At 40.0% G+C, this 25535-nt stretch overlaps 2 protein-coding genes across 4 annotated transcripts; one reads left to right on the forward strand and one right to left on the reverse strand.

The window, feature by feature from the left end:
• The first annotated feature begins 1067 nt into the window (after nt 1–1067).
• On the forward strand, nt 1068–12808 carry LOC133399795 (apoptosis-inducing factor 3). Of its 2 annotated transcripts, XM_061671677.1 has the most exons (20): nt 1068–1235; nt 3244–3457; nt 4197–4306; nt 4395–4504; nt 4596–4640; nt 4723–4819; nt 5872–5984; nt 6135–6221; nt 6561–6652; nt 6730–6860; nt 6978–7093; nt 7200–7271; nt 7803–7866; nt 8673–8749; nt 9236–9353; nt 9425–9523; nt 9621–9696; nt 9925–10029; nt 11715–11728; nt 11842–12808. In XM_061671677.1, the coding sequence occupies exons 1-20, from the start codon at nt 1211–1213 to the stop codon at nt 11862–11864; spliced, it is 1788 nt and encodes a 595-aa protein (XP_061527661.1). In that variant the 5' UTR covers nt 1068–1210; the 3' UTR covers nt 11865–12808. The 2 variants fall into 2 exon arrangements, with proteins under 2 accessions (XP_061527661.1, XP_061527660.1); XM_061671676.1 differs by lacking the exon at nt 11715–11728.
• Nucleotides 12809–12948: 140 nt separating this feature from the next.
• On the reverse strand, nt 12949–23782 carry si:dkey-98f17.5 (uncharacterized protein LOC569123 homolog). 2 transcript variants are annotated; one of them, XM_061673325.1, is made up of 12 exons: nt 23633–23782; nt 22839–22950; nt 22373–22466; nt 20829–20883; nt 18849–18989; nt 18619–18779; nt 18425–18523; nt 16216–16361; nt 15903–16074; nt 15508–15620; nt 15196–15283; nt 12949–14795 (listed from the first exon to the last, which is right to left on the reverse strand). In XM_061673325.1, exons 1-12 carry the CDS (start codon nt 23742–23744, stop codon nt 14742–14744), a joined length of 1347 nt encoding a protein of 448 aa, XP_061529309.1. In that variant the 5' UTR covers nt 23745–23782; the 3' UTR covers nt 12949–14741. The 2 variants fall into 2 exon arrangements, with proteins under 2 accessions (XP_061529309.1, XP_061529310.1); XM_061673326.1 differs by lacking the exons at nt 12949–14795; nt 15196–15283 and having other exon boundaries at nt 15534–15620; nt 15865–16074.
• Nucleotides 23783–25535: the final 1753 nt, after the last annotated feature.

Consider the following 25535-nt stretch of genomic DNA (forward strand, 5'->3'; position numbering starts at 1 on the left):
AATTAAAGACATCTATCACGAGTAAGTAACTTTGCAAAGTTGATCTCCAGTGACACGGTCTCAGCAGCAGAGAGGCCAGTCACAGTGGGGATCTTTCCACTTCTCATTTGGAACTTTGCAGCGCACGCATCCATTCAGCTCAAGCAGTCCGCACACGTTTCCCCCCCTCTTCCCTGAAGTTCAAGGACATTAAAATGTGCTCAGAATAGCAAGTAGCTACTAACAAGTAGTTGCTAACGTATGGCTGCATGTTATACGCCAAACGCGCAACTCCGCACAAGTTCGCAGCGGCCTGAGTTCGGTGGGGAGTCACCGTATGCGTGTGAGGCTCAAATACCAGAGCTGCTAGAGATGTGACCACAATGTGGCAACAAAACAAGGGGGATTTTGAAACTCGAGGGGCCCCTCGCTTCGCTCTAATGTGGACTGTGACAAGAAAGTTAATAGTTGTTGGAGTGCGGTTAATATTTAACAGTTCCACTATGCAATATGCATGAACAAAGGTAAGCATGTGTGGACTAATCTTGTCAATTAGCAAGATGCTTCCTTTTAACAAGCACCAACATGAGATAAAGCAAATTTCAATGCACTGAGATTTCGGAAAAGTGCATCCAAAAAATGAGGATATTATTATTTTGCCATTTCTTCCACAGCTAACACATTTCATGTGCAAAAAAAAACCAAAAACATTTGAATACTCCAGAATTGTTGTCCATAGGAACCTGTAAAGCAGTACAGAATTTATTTGAAAGCGTCATGCTGCTTTGTTGGTCTTGGGTTTCTTTAACTTGAATTGCCAGACGCGGTCAGAATTTTCTTTGACAAAACGTTCATCCATCCATTTTCAACAGCGCCAATCACGCTTGACAAAATATGTCATAACCCAATAACACAGAAAAGAAACAACAAATCTCAGTTAAACAACTTTAAAAGCAATGTGTCCCTGGGGGACACAACCATTATCTTTGTGATCAAAATGTGTGAAGACGTGTTCGGCGGCTGCGTTTGTTGTTCATGTGACGCTTTCTTGTGTCCGTGCAGATGACGTGGAGGGATTGACGTGTACAATGTCCGTTGCGGACGCGCAGGTTCTCATACCTGCGCTTCTGTGACGTCGCCGCATCCAAGGATCCCGAGGCCAGAGGATCTGACCGAAAGTCGCCGCCCCTCATCTCTCTCCCCGTCCCTGCCTCTCCATCCCGAGCCCACCATGGGAGGATGCTTCTCCAAACCCGGTGACCGATACCTCTATCTTTGTTTGCCAAGTTATGAGTTATTGTTAGCCCGGCAGTTATAGATTGGGGAAATAGTGACAGTCCATTTGACATTGAATGATGGGGATGGGTGTTTGTTTACATGTGCCAGGCGATTGAGTGGCAACAAGTCCCACCTCTCGCTCAAAGTCAGCTGGGATAGGCTCCAGCTCACCTTTGACCCTAATGAGGAAATGCAGTACAGAACATGTATAATCAGTTCGAATTGCCACTTTTTTTTTTTCGTTATTAATTCAACACTTTTGCATTCTACACTATACTTCTACATACCTAATTCCGCCTCGTACTGCCGCAGTGACAAGTCATTGCACGCCTAAAAGCACAATAATGTTGCGTTTTAGCTGGCAATAGTTATTCATCCCCTTTTGGTATTATTATTCATCCCCTTTTTTGCCTTTTTGCAATTTTTGAAGAATTCATTTTGCAAATGTGCTGGATATTTATCTCATGAAAGAAATCGCTCTCTTTTAGCGGCTGTGCATCAGACTGCGGGGAGGCCTTCTTTCCATTTCGCACCATTTTGAAGGATACCAACCCGCCTTCATACGGGGTTATGTTCACCCTTTTATGGCCAACCTACTCTGCTTGCAGTGTAGTGTTTCACGCAGGAGGAATTTTAATGCTATTATGGCATCTTACTCTAGAGGATTACATATACATGAATATAAAAACGTGACATTATGTGTGTGTGTTTAGCCGTTTGTGTGCTTGTATTTCTGGCCTGATTAGAAGATGAGCGTGCGTCATTGCAGCTAATAATAACGCAAGTTTTAGCTTTTGCATTAAACATCAGGTTAATGTGTCACGTGTAGGAGGTTAAGGTTGGATGTGGGAAAAAAGTCATTGTTACAAAAACAATGCAGGAATAAACAACCTAAGTGTACCCTCACCAAATTCAAAATATATGTATAGTACTGTTCAAGATGCAGCTCTATTTGTAACACAAAAGATGTTTCTTCGTGTGCTGATGTTTTTAAGATTTTATGTGCATCAGCGTCAAGTGATTCCCTCCAACTCTGCAAAGCGTTTTCTTTCTGTTCCCCGCCAATTGCCCACACTATTCCAATTTTCCATTAGCTTTAATTAAGACTTACTCAGCGGGAGAAAATTCCAGTCAGATTACTTTGCAAGAGCTGGACAATCAGCACATTTCCCCCAGCCAAACAGATACAGCATGCTGCACCCAAAAAAAATAAAAAAAATAAAATTTAAAATTAAATAAATAAATAAATAATATTTTTTTTTTAAAAAAACAAATATATATATATATATATATATATATATATATTTCATGTGCAGTAAATCTAAAAGTCACACATCAGATGGAATTATAAGCATTTTAGTGTGTACACCTGTTGAGCAGGTAAGTTGAAAATGTCCCCTAATTTGTGCTGTTTCGAGTATTATTTTTATTTTCTCTAATTTGGCTTTATCCTTTGCATTAAAAGGGAAGAAAACACACTAAATGTATGTGTAAGCAAATCCATTCATGTGATAATTATACCATTTCATTTTAATATGATTATAAGTTAATATAACTGAGTGCAAGAAGTCTCATCAATAAATAAATACATGTTTTTAATGCAAAACAACTGAAATGACTGATGACAATTATAATTATTCTTATGATTATTGACGAATGAAGGTAAATGACTCATTTCTCCAAATATATCATGAAGGAATTAGTTATGACAGCTAACAGAAAGAAAAGCAAAAAAAGTAGTCGGCAAGTTTGCCCTTTAAATGAGTTCATTCACCTTTTTCCTGCTTTCATTTGTTCCACTTGTGCAGACGTCAGACTTCATTTGTTCTTTATTTGCGTTCAAACCGCAGCCGAAAGCTGCTCCTCTAATGACAGAAGACAAAAAAACAATAAACAGTACAATGCAATGTTAACCAATTGCATGAAAATGCCAAGTCACACTATACAGTATTTTCTAAAATGACAATGTGTGCCTGTGTTGTGCAGTTGAAGTCAAAGTGGAACTCTCGCTCCTGGAAAAAGAAAAAGAGGTGGACGGCCTTTCACCTAACGGCAAGGCGAGTCCCTTTGCCGACTGCAGACCGAACGGGGCCCTCGGACACAACTCGGACGACGACTCCGCCTTGCTCCGAGTTTACCACAAATCACGGGACTACGTGGAAGCCTCCGTCTGTCATGTCAAAGATCTGGAAAACGGACAGTGAGCAAAGGAAATCTTAGGTTATATGCAGCGGCTATGCGAACACGCACAAAAAAAAAATGTCAATCCCCAAACCATTCAAGTCTGCGGAGCGGTTAATCGAGCTTTCGTACTCTATGTAATCGGGCACGGGTGTCAAAAATGTTTTTATAGCGGGCCACATCTTAGCTATGGTTGATCTCAGGACGCCAGTTATAATCTCGAAACCAAATAATATATAAGGACAAGATAACGGCCGCAAATCACGCTTCGGTACGACCTTGGTTTTCAGTTCACATCGGATGCAGCGAGGGAACGGAAAGCAACCAACTGCTTATGTTTTGTGTAAAGAGGAACGGATAACGACATTTTAAATGAAAGATCCACAGCAAAAATCTTTTCTTTCAGTACAATCGATCATTTGTCTTTTTTAGGAAATGGAGGACGCAGACAAGTGCAACAGTGACAGTTTGAACAGTCACAACTTCTCGAGGTTGTTTAAATGCCGCTGCACGTTGCGTTTGTACCGTGTTGTTATTTTGAAAACAAAAACAAACAAAAACCCCAAGCAGACATGCCATGATGTCTGCTAGCCAAAAGTTTTAGTTTAAAGTTTATTTACGGAGCTTGTGGCTAGAGCACGAGCCAGTTACACATCTTGTCACTTTGCTAAAATCATTGTAATTCTAATTTTTATGGCTTGTTTGCAAAAAAAAAAAAAAAGTATAACGGAAGTGAGTATATGACGATCATGTTCCAGGATGCGAGAGGTTGACTTGGGAAGTGGGAGAGCGTTGTTGATTAAAGAACATGGAGAGTTCTCAGCAATGGGCCACAAATGTCCACATTACGGCGCACCGCTCGTCAAAGGTAACGCGTATTGAATACTGCCTAACAACATGACTCGATTTCATTGATCCCGATCTGAAAAGGAAATGTGTGTCGTGGGGGTTAAAAGGTGTGCTGTCAAAAGGACACGTACGCTGTCCGTGGCACGGCGCTTGCTTCAACGTAGCAACGGGCGACATCGAGGACTTCCCCGGCCTGGACAGCCTGCCGACCTTCCAGGTGACCTTTCCCGGGCGGAAACGTCTCCTAACACATTCCCTGCCTTCTCCGATCCCGTGTGTACACAGGGCTTATGCTTGCTTGCTTACAGGTCAGAGTTGAAAAGGACAAGGTCATCATTCGAGCAAACAAGCAGGTAAGCCAGAATAATAATAGTAAAAGCAGGAACTAATGCAGTCAAATAAACAAACTGATTGAGAGCTTTCCGACTTTTGCAGGCGCTTCAGTCGCAGAAACGGTCAAAGGCCATGGCCCGATGCTCTGCGGTCGTGAACTGCAGCACGGGATTCGCTCATGTTTTAATTATCGGATCAGGTCAGTGGATTGGGCTCTTTTCCTTTCTCGTGAATGTGTTGAGAATGCTGAGAGACGGGCATTTATACACTACTCAAAATAAGTTAGCGGCATTCGGCTGATGGCGGAAATTACAAGTGAACTTCATTTGACCTCGAAACTTTTCAATGTCTTTGTGCTTTTTCCACAAACGTTGTTGTTTTAAGATTCACAACAGTTGCTCAGATGCTTTTCTGTGACTCTTCCAGTCTCTTTGCTGTTGATGACAGCGTCAGCTCACTGTTCGTTTCCTTTTCACAACGTCCAGTTTGAAGCCTCCCAATGTAATGACGATACGCGATGATCAACCGTTCTGGGTCGTTTTGGTCACATGATGTCAAAATGTAAAACAGCATGATGGACTCTTCCAACACCAATTTCATTAATCCACGCAATTTATATTGGTCCATGCATCAATCAAACAAATGTTGTGAATTTTGCCTTGCAGCTCTTTGTTAGAGAAGAGCAAGTTGTGCATAAAGTATTGGACATGTGCATTCAAAGGTTCAGAGAAGGTCAAATTAAGTTCATCTGTAAAGGTCATAGGGCATTTCCGGTTCATCCTGAAATGTCAGCCGAAAGCCGAATAATTCTAACTTTTTGCGGGCGGTGTTGTGTTGTAATGCAGCGGATTGCTCGTATTTGTTATCATTTCGCCTCGTGGGTGTTCCCACTTAAGAGCTTCCACTGCTGGTAAGATCCACTATTTTGACAGCGTCCCATCCCATTGCTCTGATGTCCCCCTTGTACTACTCACAGCCACTAGGGGGCATATGCTATAAAATCATATAATGTATGTACAGGTGCATCTCAATAAATTTGAATATCATAGAAAGGTACATTTATTTCAGTAGTTCAATTCAAACGGGCTTCTTAATTCTCGACGTTTCTTACGTGACTCGTTTGTGATTAACGGCTGTGCAAATAAACTTGACTTTTCCCCGATATTCTTCGACAATCACATGCAACCGATCGATGTATTGCAGTCCGGGTAACGTTATGGCATCAGCGGTGGTCAATGTGTTCGCATGCAGGTCCTGCAGGTCTAGTGTGTGCAGAGACGCTGAGGCAAGAGGGCTTCACTGACCGCATCGTCATATGCACCATGGACCGACATCCTCCCTACGACAGGCCTAAACTGAGTAAGGTTTGTACACAGACCCCCACCAGAGTCATATATACACCTATAGACACCTCGATAACATTCCCAAACTGTTTTTGTTGGACTCCATAATTACGTGGTTTTTTTTTTTTTTTATTTGATAGATGTATTTAGCACTAACGTACTAACCCTCAGTCCCTAGACAGCACAGCAGAACAGCTGCGGTTGCGATCCCTGGACTTCCTGCAGGACCACGACATTGAATTGCTCACAGAAAAAGAGGTGAGAGGTGATGGCCTCACAACCGGAGACTGGCGGGTTGAAAACAGTGATTCACAACCAATTTCACTTAATTGGTCCACATTTATGAAGAATTTCATACAAATAATGTATCCTAGTTCCGCTATCTATGCCCGCAACGTATAGTGATCGGCAAAACAATTAAATGCACTTCCACGAGATAGCAGAAGGGACAGTTAACCTGTGTATCCACTCTCCGCCATACGTACAAATTCTTTATTAGTATTTTACTTGTAGTTTTGCTCTTTTTCCATTCAATCCAGATTATCTTGCAGTATTTTAAATAGTACTCAAAGCTCACACTTGTGGTTTTGTCTGTAGGTTGTGGCAATAGATGTGAAGACACGTTCCATCACCTTTGAAGAAGGCTTGAAGATGGAATACAGAAAACTCTTTATTGCCACAGGAAACAAGTTGGGGAAAATATATCTCCCATTTGTTTTCCTTTTTGCTTGAAATAATCATATATTTTCAATTCCCTGTTTAAAAGACCCAAAGCTCTGAACTACAAGGGCATGGATGTCAGGAACGTGTTTCACCTGCGGACGCCTGAGGACGCCAACAGCATAGCGAGGCTGGCCAACAACAAGAACGCTGTGATTGTGGGAACATCTTTTGTTGGTAAAAAAAAAAAAAAAAAAAAAAAAAATTCAAAGTGTTGATTAATGCAAATGCTACACGCTACGATACGGTCGTTTACAAAATGTTATATTAAGTGTTCATTTGTCTTGTGCGCAGGTATGGAGGTGGCTGCCGCTCTGACCGACAAGGCCCACTCTGTCTCTATCATTGGGGTTGAATCCGTCCCATTTAAAAAAGCCCTCGGTGAGAAAGTCGGGAAAGCCATAATGAAGGTATACACACACACGCACACACACTCAACTGCAAATATCCTGCCATTTAAAATACAAAAATCTGCATTCGTTTTCTTTGTCATGTTAATGTTGATTGTGCCTGCAGCTCTTTGAAGCAAACAGGGTGAAGTTCTACATGCTGAATGAGGTGTCCGAGATGATTGGCCATCATGGACAGGTATTCACAAAGTGAGAGACACAGCATATATGTTCAGCCGCACTAGTCACACATAATGAATCTTGAAATTGTCATACAGCAGTAACGTCACGATTAGAACTACAATGCAGCACGAGCCTAAATTTGTCTGACTTGCTCGAAAAGAAAACTTGAACCCGGTGCTAGTAGACTGTAACAACAAAGTGTCCTCTCATCGCATTTCTTTCCAGATTAGCACTATCTGTTGTTGTTGTTCAGGACCGATCTTCTTTGAGTGCCTTTTTTCCCCCTTAACATTATTAATACCTGAAAGTAAGTGCAATATTTATGTTTTAAAATATTATTAAAAACATAGTAAATTATTGGGTGACATTTTCTAGGATGTTACTGACCTTTTTTCATTTTCATTTTTTTTTTTTTTTTTTTTTTTTTTAAATTTCGTTGCACATTTATGACATTTTCATGAAAATCTTGTTGGCCAGTTTTACAAATTCAAATATGACAAGCGCAAAAAGTGCTCGTGAAATCTGTGCTGGTGTTCCATTCGTTTAGCTGAAGGAGGTGGTACTGAAGAGTGGCAAAGTCCTGCGAGCAGATGTCTGTGTCATTGGAGCAGGTGAGCAAGTCGAAATTTGGGAAATATTTTAAGGACCATCCAATATTGACATATCAAGAATAGGCTTTACAGGATCAGGGTTTTTCAGGAAAAACGATAACCGATCACCGATCCGATCACATGATGGGGGAATGTGTCTATTTAAATGACCTGTTCATTTACTGTATATACTTGTGGACTTAATTGCTCCGGAAATTATATTTATAATAAATAATGTATCTTTGTTCGTGTATTTATGCCAGTGAGGCATCGTGACAGACAAAACAAATGAATGGTCTTCTATTAGATGGCAGGAAGTAAATACAGTCATTAATGTATCCACTTTTTGTGACATTTTATTATTATTATTTTTTTAAATAACTTCATTGGCCGTCAGATATTTACAGTACTACGTCAAGAGACGCACGACAAGGCTACAAATAAATTTGCTTTTGGATTCAAATATACTGTGCACGGGGCGACGCGGAGTAAATGTCTTTTGCGGAGCCGATCGGATCGGCGAATTATGACATTAAAGCCGATCGGCATAAAATGCTAAATATCGGCCGATACCGATCAGCCCGATAAAATCGGTGTAAAGCCTAATCAAGAATGACTAACATGACTCGGCCCTGCAGAGGCAGTGGCAGCCGAGTAAACTTCTTTTTGATGCAGCATAAACAGTCATTTCAGAATGCAATGTTCATCGCTTTCCTACTCTTTGGACAAGTACCTACCGTTCCTCTAGACGTGACGAAACTAACATGTTGAAAATGGGAAATATCGCACCTGGATGTGAGCATGCTCACCGCTCTTCTCTCCTGCAGGATGTGTTCCTGCAACGAGCTTCCTGAAACAGAGCGGCATTCACATGGACTCAAAGGGCTTCATCACGGTCAACAAGGTATTTTTGCGACACGGAACGGTCGTCGTACATCACACCCGCTACATGGCTGACTTCTTGTCCCATGTTGTTTTTATTTATGTATTTATTTTACAGAAACAGTCAAGAAGAATTGTTTTTTTTTTCCTCGTGGGTAATTATGCTTACTGTGTGTTCGTTTGACTTTCACTGTTACGCAGAGCAGCTGGACTTTTCAAATTTGGTATTCATTGGTCTGGAATTCATCCCCTAAACATATAGGACAAATAATTAGAGCAATTTGTTTGAGCTGCTTTACTGTGTCCGGTAGCTAGCAATATTATAATATTTTATATCAGAACCCTGGCCGGTGCACCAATATCATAAACCACCGTATATGAATCAGAATTTCCTTGGCAATGACAGATTGCTCTCTGCCTAGAATTCTCTCCTTTCAATCCACCATTAATGTGATTCTGAAGGTGTTATATGAAGGTCAAATGTACATCCATTGTTGCCGTCTCTGAGATGATGCAGACAAATGTGGACGGGGTCTTCGCTGGGGGAGATGTGGTCACCTTTCCTTTCCCGCCACGCAACAATAAGAAGGTCAACATTCCTCACTGGCAAATGGCTCACGTACACGGTGAGTGTTGTGTTGATTAGTTTATGAGTTAATTCATGCTTGACAGTTGGATTCGTACTCACTCGCGACAGGAAGAGCAGCGGCTCTCGGCATGTTGGGCAGAGTCACTGAGATGAAAACAGTGCCTTACTTCTGGTCAGCAATGTTTGGGAAGACAATACGCTACGCAGGTAAGTTGATTCTCCCAAAAGCCGTAAAGCGTTAGAACAATTTCAGAGAAACATGTTTCTCATTATCAAGTTTTTCTGGGGTTTTTTTTTTTTTAAGGTTACGGAGACGGATTTGATGATGTCATCATTCAAGGCGATCTCGATGAACTGAGATTTGTCGCATTTTACACGAGGCAAGTGTGTTATTTATTTGTTGAGTTGTGCAACAAACCATACCCTATCGGTCTGGAAAAATAAGTCCGGGAATTTAGCACTAAAATAATTTGATTTCATTTACCACTGCATGTACAGTATTTTCTGTATGAATTAATAAACAATTTATTCTAACTGTATTTATATACTGATTTGAATTGTTTGGCGCATTGACAGTGTTTGTTTGACCTCTGCCGGGTCATTGACAGGGGCGAGGAGGTGGTTGCAGTGGCCAGCATGAACTATGATCCCATTGTGTCCCGAGTGGCTGAGGTCTTGGGATCCGGAAAGACGATTAAGAAACGAGATGTGGAGTAAGTGGCTATCCGAGACTTGAACCAGATCGTGATTATAATCGGTTGCCAGGCTTTTACATCGAAGGGAAACGTGGACAAATGTTGTGAAGGAGACCACAAAAGCTTGTGACTTTCCTTACATGACAAATGGAGGACTGGAGTTGACTTATTGAAACAGTTTGAATTCATACAGACAGGAGTCACTTTTAGCAGGGTCTATTTAATATTTGAGAGAAAACTACTTGTATGTACGCCTACAGGTCTGGAAAAAAAATAAGAGACCAACAATTGAACAAAAGAAATAAGAGGACTTTAAAAAATCAAGGGTGGACTTTGGGGCAAATACAACTTGCTGATTGTGCCGTGTAGAAAATGAACATGAACACTTCTGTTTCTTTGCAATTCATTTGTTGCCGTAAATTGATCATTTTGTAGTCAATTTTTTTCCAGTGTTGCACTTTAAGGGGAGGGTGGTGGTTAAGTGATGTTTTTGTTTGTGTGTGCGTTTGGATACGGATCTGCAAATTGAAAAAAAAAAAAATGTAATACAGTGACGTGGTGATGAAGTGCTGCTTCCACGAGTGAAACTACAGTATGTACGCTTCACAGTTCTGTTAAGACTTTTTCGAGACTCTGTGCTCAACATGTATTCAACCCCCAAGCTCCGACCCTGGTCTTTAAAGGTGATGAAGACCGCTTTCATGTTGGCACACCCTGCAATAGAGGGGGCGGGGCTCATTTGAATGAGACAGGACCGCCCACTCAAAACAGGCCGATTTCATCCATCCATCCATCCATCCATCCATTTTCTGAGCCGCTTCTCCTCACTGGGGCCGCGGGCGTGCCGGAGCCTATCCCAGCTGTCATCGGGCAGGAGGCGGGGTACACCCTGAACTGGTTGCCAGCCAATCGCAGGGCACACAGAAACAAACAACCATTCGCACTCACAGTCATGCCTACGGGCAATTTAGAGTCTCCAATTAACGTGCACGTTTTTGGGATGTGGGAGGAAACCGGAGTGCCCGGAGAAAACCCACGCAGGCACGGGGAGAACATGCAAACTCCACACAGGCGGGGCCGGGGATTGAACCCGGGTCCTCAGAACTGTGAGGCTGACGCTCTAACCAGTCGGCCACCGTGCCGCCAGGCTGATTTCAGTGACGTTCAAATAAGAGTGAGAAGTGCGCTCCAAATCTTAATCCTTCAGGTGTTTTGATACAAGCGTGTCACAAACATGTCACGAAATAAATAATGCATGTCTCCTTTGCGATGCTTTACTAACTGTACAGGCAATGAAAAAGAAGTTAAGAAAAATAAGTTAACCATTGTAAAAGTGGAGAAAAATCACCCTTTGACGCCGCACGATGGAGGTGTAGCGTTAAGGGGAGGCGTAGGATTCTTTTTAACATCAACTGTCATACAAATGTTAAAATAGGGTGAACAGTATACAATTGAAAAATACATAAATTTTGACTTCTCGCGAGGTATACTCATGTTATATATGATGACGATGATTCAACCTCCCGTTTTTTTTTTTGGGTGCAAATTTAGAGGTTTAGTCTGTTTCCAAACTGCACAAACTTAAGGGCATTTGAATTTTTTTCTTTTTTATTGTAGTGCTTTTATTAGATGTTTTTGTTTGGTGCACGTTAACTGTAGTATCTATGTTTTTCATTTTATAATAATGCACTCAAAAATTGGAGGATCTTCTTGGCAAGTATGAACAAGTAATCGATTTGTTATTTTTGGAGACATTATTCCTGGACTTCTGCGGAGCATCACAACATGAAACTCCATTTTGTGTCTGCCTCTACTGACTGTTTGATGCAGGACTGGAGATATTTCCTGGTTGATTGACAAGGGCTCCCAATAACTTCGTGTACACGAGCACGAACTCGGTGTTCTGGATACAGGCGCTAAACGGTGCTGAGACACAAGGCAGCTATCCCCCGTGTGAGGACTGTGACTGTTCAAGACATCGAAACACGTCCCTGAGACTCTCTGACCTGACAGCGCTGAGTCAGCAGGACTTTGTTGACCCGTGTTGTCATGTTTCAAGCAATAGTGGATTCAGCTGCAAGATGTCATCTACATGTTGTACACTTTGTTTATAACAAGCCATGGCTGGGCGTTGGTGTTTTGTATTAATAATATCGTACATAGCTATAATCACGAATGCACTGTAACTACAGAGAACGACTATTTGGGATGATGATGATGATTATTATTATTTTATTGTATTTTTTTAAATAGTGGAATGATCGTGCATGATCAATTTTCAAGTTTTCTGTTGGTACACCTGCTGAGATCCAATACAAGAGCTGGATCAAATATCATTGCCGATCTCAGTGGACTGCGTAAATGTTATTGTTGTGGCTCGTGACTGATTGAGAAACACACACGCAGCTTTAATTTGAACTAAACAAAAGATTAAAATATAACTCTTGCTATTGACGAGACAGCACAAAAAGGTTGATCCCTTTGATTCCATAATGCTTGTATGGTAGATTTAAGTATCTAGTCTAACACAATACAGAATGATGATCATGATGATGCTAATTGCTAATAGCAGTCTCCTCCATTGGGATGTTTTATTACTAACTCAGGGAACTGATATTTCTGGCCTCCATGGATACCCTGTAATTCTTCAAGACATTTCTTGCTTCCATATATATATTTTTTTGTTATTATATCTTTAATGGTTCTGTCTATATAAATTAGAGAAAGTGGTTATGTACAGTACTTCAGGGTAAAACAATGTTTAAAAATATATATTGTTCCTCCGACAAAAGGAGCAAGGATGGGATTTTTATAACTTTGAAATAAATGTCTTCTGCGTCACCGAATCGTTCATTATTCCAGTTGCTGCATTGTGCAATTCCATACAAATGCTTACGAATAAGCAAAACAAAAAAATGAAAAGGTTCGTTGAAAATATTTAATGAATTTCACAGAAGTGACAAAGTTCAAGTGTGCGTTTGACATAGTACATTATCTGAGGCAGAAAAGTATTTCTCCTTGAATGACATTTTTTTTTCTCCCATATTTCATACCACAAAAAAAAAAAAATACTGTTCAAATCTAGATCGTTTAAACTCACGAAGATCACATACCCAATACAAACTTGTATTACACAATTTTATGCTAAAAAATAAAAGTTATCCCTGGATTTTTACCTTTTATGTAATTTTACAATTGACGGGATAATAGCGGCACTGAAATGGTGGAAACTTGAAATGTAACACCATTGTCTCAGCATTTCATCATGTGACAGTAAAAAAAACAAAAAAAACAAAAACAAAAAGTCAACATCAAGCCCGGAGTGTCAGTTTGGCGTAAAACTTTGTTTCCGGTAATAAATAGGTTGCCAAACTGTGGTGTTTAAGTGTTAAATGATCAAACTGATTTACACTTTATTGCTGTATTATTTACGCTGCAGTCATGACTGCATCACGACGACTTATTTGAAATTTTTTTTGTTTTTTTAAACTCATTGGGACACCAGCACAACGTAATGAGATCCGGTACATGAGCTGTTATGCTTTTAAACACATTCCATTATAAAAGAGACTGTACAGAATATATTACATTACATTATATTCTAATACAAATTTTAAATCAAGCGTCTTTATTTGTGGAAAATATTAAAATACATAAAAAAATGTATACAAATACAAGCCTGCCCTTTAAACGCCTTACCCGTCTGGTACATGAATAAACCTTCAACCCTCAATATTATATGAGAAAATACGGAAATACTCAGTCTTAACTGATACTGTGAGAAAGGTATTCATTTCAAAATGTGTGCATTTTGATGAGAGTGGTTGTGTGTACAACAGCAAGGCATCACACTGGAGAGCTGTTCCTAATATTTTGCCCCGTCACGTAGCTCAATAAGGTAACCAAAACCATTCATGAGAAACAGATCTCAGTAAAATGCACCACCGCAAACTCAAACATTTTTAACAAGTCTCCAATAGTATCAATGAAAACTGCGCATTACTATATTTGTGAATGCAGATTTTCTTTTCGTCCAGCTCTTGAATTGGAGCTCACTAGATTGTTTGCAAATTGTTGTCCTGGACATGCGATACACTGCACTGTATTGTATACAAAAAAATGGCAGGAGTGTTACTGGTATAAAAATTAACGACAATAATGCCCAGCTACTACAACAGCGTTGCTTTGTTTTATTCTGTTGTCTGCAGCCAGGTCAGCAATGTAAATGAGAATCTGTTCCCAATTGCTTTACCTGGATAAATAAAGGTTAAAAAAAAAAACCTGCTTGTTAAAAGAGCACATTGTGGCATCTTCCAAAGACAATATATGGGGACGGTGCAATTAGGTTTAAGAACACAGATTTTTTTTTTTTTTGCTGCCGGTAATAAATTAAGAAGTAAATTTGTGAACCAGCTACATTTATGAACTAAAAAAAAAAAAAAAAAAAAAAAGGTATTCAAATTTATTCTCCTTTCATTAAATGACTACAATCATAGTCTCTTGACTATACTGAACAAAGGCACTTTTTAATATCTTTAAAAAAAAAAATAAAAATCTTATTTTTTTAAAAAATCACTCATGGCTGTATTATTTGGTGAATGATCAGTCAGTATCTTTACAAACTTCCCAGTGTTTCATCAGACTACAGCATATATTTTGTCCTAACATCTGACCTTTCAACGCTGTGCTGATATACGCACAAGTGTGAAGTACATTCGTCTAACCCAGGGTCAAAGGTCATATTCTGCAACGCATTGCTGGAGGTACCATTCATACAATTTACCCTGTGGAATGAATGAAAAGGGTTAGGTTCACAAATTATGATCTGAATTTCTACAAAATTAGAAACGCAGTCATAGACGGCGACAATATATTCCACCGTGCATCCTCCTACTGTTTACGACAGAGTATGTGTTTATGTAATCAAAACAAACAAAAAAAGTTGTTCGACAAAACTATTCTAATCCGGTCAGCTAAAATGAAACTTAACCGTCTTGTCGTGAATGGCATCATGCAATAAATATCAAAGACAAGTTTTATATAGATGTGGCAGTCGTGAAGCAATTGCATGCAAGAAGCCAAAAGGCCATAAAAGAGCTGAGGATTACTTACCTTCAGGTTCACATCCAATATAATATGCCTTTGTTAAAAGTTAACAAGTCGCCAAAGTGGGAAGATTCTTACCTTCTTGGTTTTGACGATATCCAGGATATAATCACTGTACTCTTTCATCGTCCTCTTCTCCTTCTTTGTTAAAGTCTTGTTTCTTTGACTACAGGATGAGGCAGACTTATAATTATTACGATATGTGATGTGGTGACTTAAAAAAATAAAAATAAAAAGGAGTTGTACAGACTAGTCGATTGACTTTACTACTACACAATGATGTTCATTCAGCGCATGACATAGACTAGTCGCTAATTACGTGTTTTTGGTTTGAGGAGAAAACAAATTTTTTAAATTATTTCTATTCATGTTAGAGTTTGTGATACTTACCCAGAAAAATGTTTAGCTAGGATAAGTAGGAAGTAGCAAAAGGCTCCAAAAAACATTATAAAAACAACTTGTCCATTTTCTGGAATCCAATCCCATACGTACATTACTATTCCCTGTGAAGTGAATAGGGAAGAGACAGACAGATGTACAAATGTTTGCATGAGCAACTTTGCAAAAGGTAAGTTTAGTTTTGATTGACAATGTTGGAGCAGTATTCATTTAAAATATGTTGGATATTGTGGCGTTTAGTGGCGTTGAACTGAACTGCATCATACTCGTTTTCTAAGATTTGTATTTAGCTACGTGAAAGGTAACTTTTGACCCCGCAACTGAGGTCATTAGATTTTGTAGGCGTACCCAATAAATGTTCGGTGAAGATGAGGGCGAAGACTCACAGTGCAGATAGTCAGGGTTTGTGCAGGCCCTTCGCCCATCAGCTCACTGAGCTGCTCTTTAGAGAAGGTGCTCACAACAAAACTAAGGATGAAGAGAAGAGGAAGGAAGACTCCCAAAGCACCGCACACGAACGAGTTCAGCCGGACATTTTTGTTGTAAGTGGCATCAGTCCTGCAGGTGCATAAAACGGGGACGGATTCAATATACATTGGAATGTGTGTACAGTTGAAACTTATCTACTGCACATTTAACCAAGCTTTAAAGCAGCCAAATTGGTTTTAACCATGTCATGCTGTCGTTGATGTGTTTTACCTGTCCTGTTGTAGTCTGTTGCTGATGGTGGAGCAAATTAAATCACAGTCTTTCTCCAACTGGTCCAAAGTCCTCTGCACAGCCTGGCTGATGGTCTTTTCGATGGTTTGACACACTCCGTGGATCTGGTTCACACAGCGGCTTGGCTGAGTGAGACAAAAGAAAGCTCATTATAGCTCTTACTTGGTGTTCATTTGCATATGAGAGAGGAAAGTCACACAGGCATGTACACTTTTCAGGGCTGCAATTGATCCTTAAATAGGTGGTCTGGACTTGAGATGGAGGATGGTTTGTGGATCTCTGTGGCTGTAAATCAGCATGGAGCTATACTTCATGGCCACTGTCAAATGTGTGGCCCTAGTTGACAAGCCCTTGTGCTCGAATCTTATTGCAAAATATGAGTCATCTTCTTCCAGGCATCAGATGTGGACAGGAACTAGATTACATTCCAGGATAATCAATGGTTGTCCGACCTCAAGGACAACTGAACATTGAGACTCAGATCGTAGCAAGACCTGGAATTGACATTTAAATCAAGAGCAAACTCTGCGATTTAAGACTAACATCAAAATGGGTCCAGCATTATTAAGCATACTGACAAATTCTTGATCGTGCAGGTTGTGTGACCGATTGGTGTACGGTGCTGTGAAAAACTATTTGCCCACCTTCTCAAATTCTTATTTTGTTTTGCATAATTTCCCCAGTTTAATGTTTAAGATCATCAATCCAATGTGAGTATCTGACAAAGACAACCCAAGTAAACGAAAAATGACGTTTTTAAAATGGTGATTTTATTTCTTAAGGGGGGAAAAAAAAAAGTACTAAGTAATACCCCTCTTTGTTATATCATAAATTAACTGTGGACTTTTGGGGGGGAAAGCTGAGTTTATTTTCACTGACCACACCCAAGCCTGATTAACTCCAGGCCCGTTCAATCAAGAAATCACTTAAATAGAAACTGTCCCGACAAACTCAAGTCGGCCAAAAGAGCTCAAAAAGCAACAATCCAAATAAATTCAAGAAGTGACAAGAAATAAAGTAATCGACATTTATCAGTCTGGAAAGGGTTACGAAGCCATTTCTAAAGCTTTAAGGCTCCAACAAACCACAGTGAGAGACATTATCCACATATGGAGAAAACATGGAAGAGTGGGGAACCTTCCTAGGATTGCCCAGCCTACAAAGATTCCCCCTAGAGCACAGCAAAGAGTCATCAAGGAGTTCGCAAAGGAACCCAGGACAACATCTAATGAACTGGAGGCCTCCCTTGCCTCAATTAAGGTCAATGTTCACGACTCAACAATAAGGAAGAGACTGGACAAAAATGGCATCCATGGCAGAGCTCCAAGGTGAAAACCACGGCTGGCCAAAATGAACATAAAGGCTCGACTTACTTTTGAAAAATAACATCTGAATGATTCTCAAGACTTCTGGGAGAATATTCTATGGACTGACGAGACAAAAGTTTAACTTTTGGGAAGGTGCTTGTCTCATTACACCTGTCGTAACTGTAAGACAGCATTTCAGAAAAAGAACATTATACCAACAGTCAAACATGGTGGTGGTAGTGTGATGACCAGGGGCTGCTTTTCTTCATCAGGACCTGGACAACTTGCTGTGATTGATAGAACCATTAATTCTGATCAAACAGAAAATCCTCCATCAGTTTGTAACCTCAAGCTGAAGCGCACTTGGGTTCTGAAGCAGGACAATGATCCAAAACACACCAGCAAATCAATTTCCAAATGGCTTGAAAAACAAAATTAAGATTTTGGAATGGTTTAGTGAAAGTCCGGACTTTAATCTGATTGAAATGCTGTTGCATGACCTTAAAAAGTGCCTTCATGATCAAAAACCCTCCAGTGTTGAGTTAAAATAATTTTGCAAGGAAGACTCTTTGCCAGTTTTAGAAAACATTTGATTTCAGTTGTTGCTGCTAAGGGTGGCGCAACCAGTTCATAAGATTAGGGGGCAATTAATTTTTCCACACAGGACACCATAGCTTTGAATATTTCCCCCCCCCCCCTTAATATATAAATAACCATTTAAAAACTGCATTTTGTGTTTACTTGGGTTATCTTTGTCTGATATTTAGATTTGTTTGATGATCTTATGCAATATAAATGAGAATTTGAGAAGGGGGCAAACACTTTTTCTCGGCACTGTACATATGACAGTGCAGTAGAGAACAATACAGATTGAAGTTTACCTTCTGTGGGTTTGGGATATATATTGTTGGCATTTCAAAACCACATTTGTTGAGACCTTGGCGGCGGCACAATTCCTGGACGATCTGCATCATCACTCTCTACAAAAGAATTTTGTGTGTATATATTTTGGTTATGTTGGCTTATTTTGGTTAACATCTAAATGAAAAAGGAGATGGGAGGGAGTTCAAGATACCTGTCGATCTGTTTCCTTGCCAGCTTCATCAGCCTTGCTGAGGTAGAACAAAAGCTTGTCTCCACATTTCTCACTCAGTTTCTCCACAATGTTTAGCGTGCGCCTGCACAGCGCCTGACCCATCGGGTCGAAGAATACAAATATCAGATCGGACTGTTCTCCTGCACGGGAACAAAACAAACAGTGTCAGCTCAAACATACAGTGACCACATTGCGCTGTGCAGACTTACCCAGCCATGTGATGGCGCTGTTGACATTAAAAGGGTAAATCATGTCCCCGTCCACCAAGCCAGGTGTGTCCACAAAGGTCACAAGGCTGAACTTCTTCTGCTTGGAGGTGGAGATCTCCACCGACAGGTAGTCCATAACACCTGGAATATACAACATATAAACAGTACTATACAGATTATATACACCACAGGTGACCAGGTGGCCAGATTTTCCTCGTCACATTATTTCATGTGCTCTACTTCATCATGTTTCGTGCTCAAATCTGTCGTACCAAAACTGCAAATTGGCATCACTTTTAATGTTGAGGAAAAAAAAAAAAATTATTAGCAAACCCCTTTTTAAAATAAAAGTCACAATAGTTTAAACATTTATTTTCTTGTTGACAAAACTAGTTTTCCATCAATGTTGTGTACATGTAATAACTGGATGAGGCGATCATACATTGATATGGTTTCAGTTATAACGGACCTCTGAGGGAAACCATAACTACAGTACTGTGGCCCACAACAAAAATGAGTTTTACTCCCCTACTACACAACACTTACCTATAAAAAGACCATTGCATTGCATGTTTTTTTGTGTGTATTTTAACCTGCAAAGAATAAGATTTTAAAACAATTATGGCAAAAAAAAAAAAATATTTATAATAAACCCTGTATTCAATTCCTGGAGAATCTCCTGTCAATGAATTTGATAAGTCAAGTTTTTCACCATCCCCTGTGTAGAGGAGTCTGTTGTCATGGTTACACACAACAGCTCTTCAACTGGCAGCTTTAGCGTAGGGCGTGGGACATAAAGCTAGCCAGTGAAGAACGACTGTGAGGCAACGCACTGTGAGATTTCTCTACTCCCACCAGAACAGGATCACTATTGAGACGTACCAACCACACACACACACACACACACACACACACACGTGCGCACGCGCACACACACACACACACACGCGCACACACACACACACACACACACACACAGAGCAAAGCAGGTGTTAAGAAGCTACACAAATCACATCCTTGTGCTGCACACAGCAGAGACGCTTGCTGTGGAACATTAGCATTCCTTTATATTGATCACGTCAGTATGGCTTCCATATCAATACATCCATTAGCTAGCACGGAAGCAAAGAGGTGTATTTTGCATGCAGTATTCCTCTGATACGTGACATATAAAATATATCAGTTACTGAGCCCTTTAAATGAAGAAACAGAAAAAGGAGAGACTGATCACGGCCTCTACTTTTCTCAAGGGCTTGTAAGTGACGAAGTTCGCCCATAGATCCGGTGTACGATGCTGCAATAAAGCCGAGGAGAGAACTTCTTGGACTAGGCAGGTCCAACAAGAAGCATTTACTGGTAAGAACAGCAAACTAAACTCCTGATACAGGGTCATACAACACATGATTTAAAAGAATATCTCAAACAGAATAATCAGCAGCTTCTCCCATAAGGACCTATACTGCATTTTTGATGAGTCATCCACAGTTGCTCTGCAGGGTACACATACAGTACGCCTGTTGTGGGGTGTTTCCAAGCGGCAGCATTGAGTTTAACATAAAAAGCAAGCTTGTATTCCAGAGCAGAAGTTCCGGTCCACGGAGCGGTGCTCTGCAGTCTCCGACGGCAGTTGGACATTTCTCAGCAGCTCGTCTTGCCTGTCCCCACCACCCTGTTTCTCCCACCAAACTGCCAGCACCCAGTGAAGCTTCAATCCCACTGCACAGACATACATCACTGCCCCCACCTTCCTTTAACCTCCCCACGCATGCATCCCGACCACGTCACTGCCTGACACGATCGCCTCGCCATCCCCAAGGCTCTGGACCGCTGCTGACGCATGGAGAACAATTGCTTTGATTTATTTATATGCTAATCAGAGCTAATCTATAATCACTCATAGAAATCTGACACATCTGTCTATCTAACTATGTATATATCTGAAGTATGAGTTGCATTTATTAACGCTACAAAAAGGCTTACCTTTGAACTCAAGGAGCGGTCGAAAATGGGGGTAGAGATGTAACGTTGCATTCCCCTGTGAAAAAGAGAGAAAAAGACAGAGACAGAGAGAGCGAGAGAGAGAGAGAGAGAGAGAGAGAGAGAGAAGGGGAATTGAATTGATCTTCAGTAGTTTTCTGAGCAGCCAGCCCTCTCTGATGTGAGTGCTTGCACTACTAATTTTTCGTTTTCATCTTAGGAAAAGGTGCCTGCTGACTCAGTTTATACTCTGTTAAGAAGCTGCTCTACGTGGCAATTAGGCATCGCTCATGTTGTGAGCACACCAAATTGTTTAATCAGTAACACTGTGGGGATTGCCACCTTTTACGCACTCAAGGAAATGTGTAAAACACAGAAAAGAAGCTTATTGTTTTGTATGTGGTAAAGAGAATTGCGGTTCGTACACTGGCTTGCAAAAAAGTTTCTCGATCATTCCTATGCCAAGCCCATATTCCCTCCTTGTTGTATTGATGCTAGCATGCTCAACCCTGTTAAGAAATGTGAGCATTTTTGTACAAATAGTGCCGCACACAAATATAAATACATTTATTTCAAGAGATGACGAAATACTTTTTTTGTAAGCATGGTTGGGCTTCCTCAGAATAGAATAGAATAGACCTACCTAAAGTCCTGCGACGGACAAATTCCGGTAACAATTCCAGTAAGAAAATAATGGTGAAATAAATACAAGATATGTCAATAAATACTGGCTTTGTAAATTAGTCACATATATAGGGGAGTTCTAGAGCAAAAACAGATGATAGAATGGATGCAACTTTGACCATTGAGTCATTCAGAGAGCAGCAAAGACTTAACTGTGTCTGTGTGCGTGTGTGTGCGTTTTTTTTTTAGCTTTTTCTTCAGCTTTTTGCAGCACATATTGCAAAAGTTGCATCACACAAGAAGTCACATAAAAAGTCACTCAAGAAGACCCAAGTTTACTTCAAGAGAGCTTCAGTTCAGTGAGCATAGGATTACTTTTTTTTTTTTTTGCAGTTTTCTGGCAAAACAAGATTCACCTCAACAAGGGGTGTTAAAAGAAGAATATATATTGAAACCTATAAGAAGCAGACACACATTCAATGTAGTAAAACACCCAATTCACTTGCTGCTATCACAGCTATGTGTTTTGTTGTTTTTAACATTTACGTTGTTGAACTCATTTTTACACTTGCATGACAGTCACTGTAAAAAAAATATTTGACGCTGGGTTGGTTTATATTTGAATTATTTACTTTAAAAAAAAATAAAAAATAAAAAAATAAAAAATTGTTTCAACCCCAACAAATCAAAGATGAACAAGCATCCCATTGCAGAGCTTCGATGTCATTTTGCTTACAACCGTGTGTGCGTGTGTGTGTCTAACAAAGACTGATTGGCCTGGCATGCATATTAAGAAATGCTTATATATAAGCAAATATTTAATGGATCTCTTCATCGGCCTTCACATGAGATGTACAAATTTCACAATAACAAGCTGGACTGAAGCATTCCTTATTCTTGTCAGTGTTGCATGCACTTCTTACCGTCAATGATTCTCTTTTACGCCCACTTGTGATGAACGTGAAGCCCTGCGTTTCGATGGCAACACCAGTTTTTTGGATGTGCTCTTCGACATACCTGAAAAGACAGCAAATAAATACATTTGGTATTCTCAATGTCTGTGGGCTGCATTTAGCAGGATTTGGAAGCATCACTTTATAGACGTGACTGAAGAGAACCTACATTTTAAATATTCATAATTGAATTCTAAATGTCAGGTTTTTTTTCTGCAATTGTGTTCACTTTCATAGTTGAAGGATGTTTTGGATGGCAATCAATAACAGAAACGTATTTTCTGCAATTTACTCGACTAAAACCAAGGTTAATTTTCTTCCTTTTAGTGCAAACAAGTCAAGCATGAAACACACGGTTATGTTGTTCAACACGTGGGAGCATGAGATGGTTGAGAAGCGAGTGAGAAGGCGATAGGCCGACACTTAACTATCTTACCAATTGATGAAGGAGCTCTTTCCTGCAGAGTGGTTACCCATGATCATCACAATAATTTTCTTCCTGGGGGGCAGTAGACGCACTCCGAGGCTGCTGGCAATCTTGACCAGGCCTGGAAGATAAACATCCAAAGATACAGTCGTCATCAGGAATGCAGAGCAACAAATGAGCATCTCCATTGGATGCAAGTCGATCGACAGGACAGTCAATCGAATTATAACTACATATTTTTTTAAGGCCATAGGTACATGCAAAATATTAAGTATTTGTGAAAGTGTGCCATCCAAATTCAGATTGAGAGGGCTTGGTGGAGGTGTGTCTCTACACTGCATTGTCCTATAATGCAACAGACTAAGTGGCATTCTCGTTGAAGCGACAGATATAACCATGTAACCTCGAGGCCTTAGTCTGGATCTATATTTTTACATTAAAAGTGTATTTTATACATTTAAATCGTTGCTATTTAATATTTAAAAGGACTGAATAAACTCGTCTGTTAGCACCAAATTCCCATAGGAGTTTAAAAAAAAAAAAAAAAAAAAAAAAAGCTCAGTGACTGACAGGACAGCCACTAAAGAGGACTAGTGTCAAATGTCACATGCTGGCACAGGTGCAGACATAAAGTTATATCTTTTCATTATGTAACTACATAAAGTAAATTACAAAAAAAGCAGTAGAATGTTTTTTTTTCTTCAAATATATAAAATACCATTCTATTGCGACTACCTGTTCATATTTATTGTGCAAATTTAGCTAAAAACTGACGCTCAGCCACGTCGTTTTCCATTATTTACCGTTTTCGCTGTCGACATACAAACTGTGGCATTCTCTCAGTATCCTCTCACTCGGTGAAGTGATAGCGGACTCCAAAGGGTTGGCCACCGAGCGAGGCTTTCTGGCCGCCATGACGAACCGGGTCACGGACAGGAGCTTATATTTTCGCTGGACTCCGCCCAGCGAGGACCGGGGAAGACTTTCGGTGTTACACCACCAGAAATTTTCATAGGAATAGCGCGCCCCCTGCGGTCGTAGAATCTCATTACATCTCCAAAAGATGTGTTGCTATTCCGTGTGACCGAATTTCGATTGATTAGATTTCTACTGTATGTTTCCCTTGTTGTTGGAGTTTTTATGAGCCAAGAATAAACAATAATACATAAATAATGTTACTAATAATGAAATAAATTAGCAAATTGGACCATCAAAAAGGTCCATGAGTACAAACGTGACCATGGTCATAGTGAGATTTGACTCTCAATTTATTTCGAATGAAATGAAGGTTTTGTATTCAATTTTTATACGCAGCGATTCCCACCTACTGTGGCACGGCAAATTAGTGTGCCGTGAGAGATCAGGACGTGTCCTGCTGGAAATGATCCAATTTTGCTAAATTTGTATGAACATTATGTATGTACTATAAATAATGCATCTTTGTTCATTTATCTCACCAACGACATATAGTGATGGGCAGAAAAATTAAATTATCTTCCTTTGGATGGCAAAAGGTATTATTAAGCTGTTGCCATTATTATTTCCCAGCTGGACAAGAAATCGGGTACACCATGTAGTGGTCGCCAGTTAGTTGAAGGGCATAATCAGTATAAACAGGTCTGGAAACGTGGGGCGGACTAAATGGAACAGTCCTTAAATGGTTCAGATCCTACCTGGAGGAAATGAGTTATTTTGTAACCATTGGAAGTGTTCAATCTCATCAAATGGCAATGCCCTATGGGGTCCCTCAAGGGCCAGTTCTTGGACCCCTCTTATTCAGCCTGTATATGCTACCCTGGGATCAAATTCTTCAGAACTTTAACTTTTGACTATCATAGCTATGCAGATGACACACAGTTATATCTAGCAGTGTCTCCAGAAGACAACAGTTCAATTGAGGTGTTGTGTCACTGTCGAAAACAGATAAATAACTGGATGAGACAAAATTTTCTTCAATTAAACCACAACAAAACTGAGATAATTGTTTTTGGCAATAAAGAAAAGAGGATTGCTGTTAGTAAATAACTGGAGTCACTCTCTTTAAAAACCAAAGCCCAGGTCCGAAACTTTGGTGTACTGATAGATTCCGACCTGGCCTTCAACAGTCATATCAAATCAATTACTAAAACTGCCTTCTACCATCTGAAGACCATAACTAGAGTAAAGGAGTTACATGTGCCAAGCAGACCAGGAGAAGCTCATCGATGCTTTTATCTCAAGTAAACTTGACTATTGTAATGGTCTTCTGACTGGACTCCCCAAAAAGAGCATTAAACAGCTGTAGCTCATTCAGAATGCTGCAGCTCAGGTTCTGACCAGAATAAAGAGGTCAGAACATTTCACTCCAATTCTAAAATATTTACACTGGCTCCCAGTCAGCTTTAGAATAGATTTTAAAGTTCTGCTACTTGTCTATAAATCACTAAATGGCTTAGGTCCTGAATACATGAAAGAAATGCCAATGGAATATAAACCCAATAGGGCTCTGAGATTGACAGACTCAGGTCAAATAGTGGAGGACAGAGTCCAAAGCAAACATGGTGAAGCAGCATTTAGCTATTATGCTGCACACAAATGGAATAAGTTGCCAACAGAAGTGACGTCAGCCCCAAGTCTGAATGTTTTTAAGTCCAGGTTCAAAACTCTTCTTTTTTCTCATGCTTTTTAGAGCATTTCCACTTTTAAATGATATTTCTTGCACTGTAC

This window comes from Phycodurus eques, chromosome 3 (assembly GCF_024500275.1).
Source record: "Phycodurus eques isolate BA_2022a chromosome 3, UOR_Pequ_1.1, whole genome shotgun sequence".
In the NCBI taxonomy this organism is placed as follows: Eukaryota; Metazoa; Chordata; class Actinopteri; order Syngnathiformes; family Syngnathidae; genus Phycodurus; species Phycodurus eques.

Excerpts from the sequence above, each read along its gene's own strand:
- LOC133399795 (XM_061671676.1), top strand. The coding sequence starts at position 1,211 with ATGGGAGGATGCTTCTCCAAACCCG. Across the intron at positions 4,641-4,722 it reads TCATTCGAGCAAACAAGCAG|GCGCTTCAGTCGCAGAAACG; the intron begins GTAAGCCAGAAT and ends CGACTTTTGCAG. Across the intron at positions 9,354-9,424 it reads GCAAATGGCTCACGTACACG|GAAGAGCAGCGGCTCTCGGC; the intron begins GTGAGTGTTGTG and ends CACTCGCGACAG.
- si:dkey-98f17.5 (XM_061673325.1), bottom strand. The coding sequence starts at position 23,744 with ATGGCGGCCAGAAAGCCTCGCTCGGTGGCCAACCCTTTGGAGTCCGCT. Across the intron at positions 18,990-20,828 it reads ACCGCTCCTTGAGTTCAAAG|GTGTTATGGACTACCTGTCG; the intron begins GTAAGCCTTTTT and ends TGTATATTCCAG. Across the intron at positions 15,621-15,902 it reads AAACCCTGACTATCTGCACT|GGAATAGTAATGTACGTATG; the intron begins GTGAGTCTTCGC and ends TTCACTTCACAG.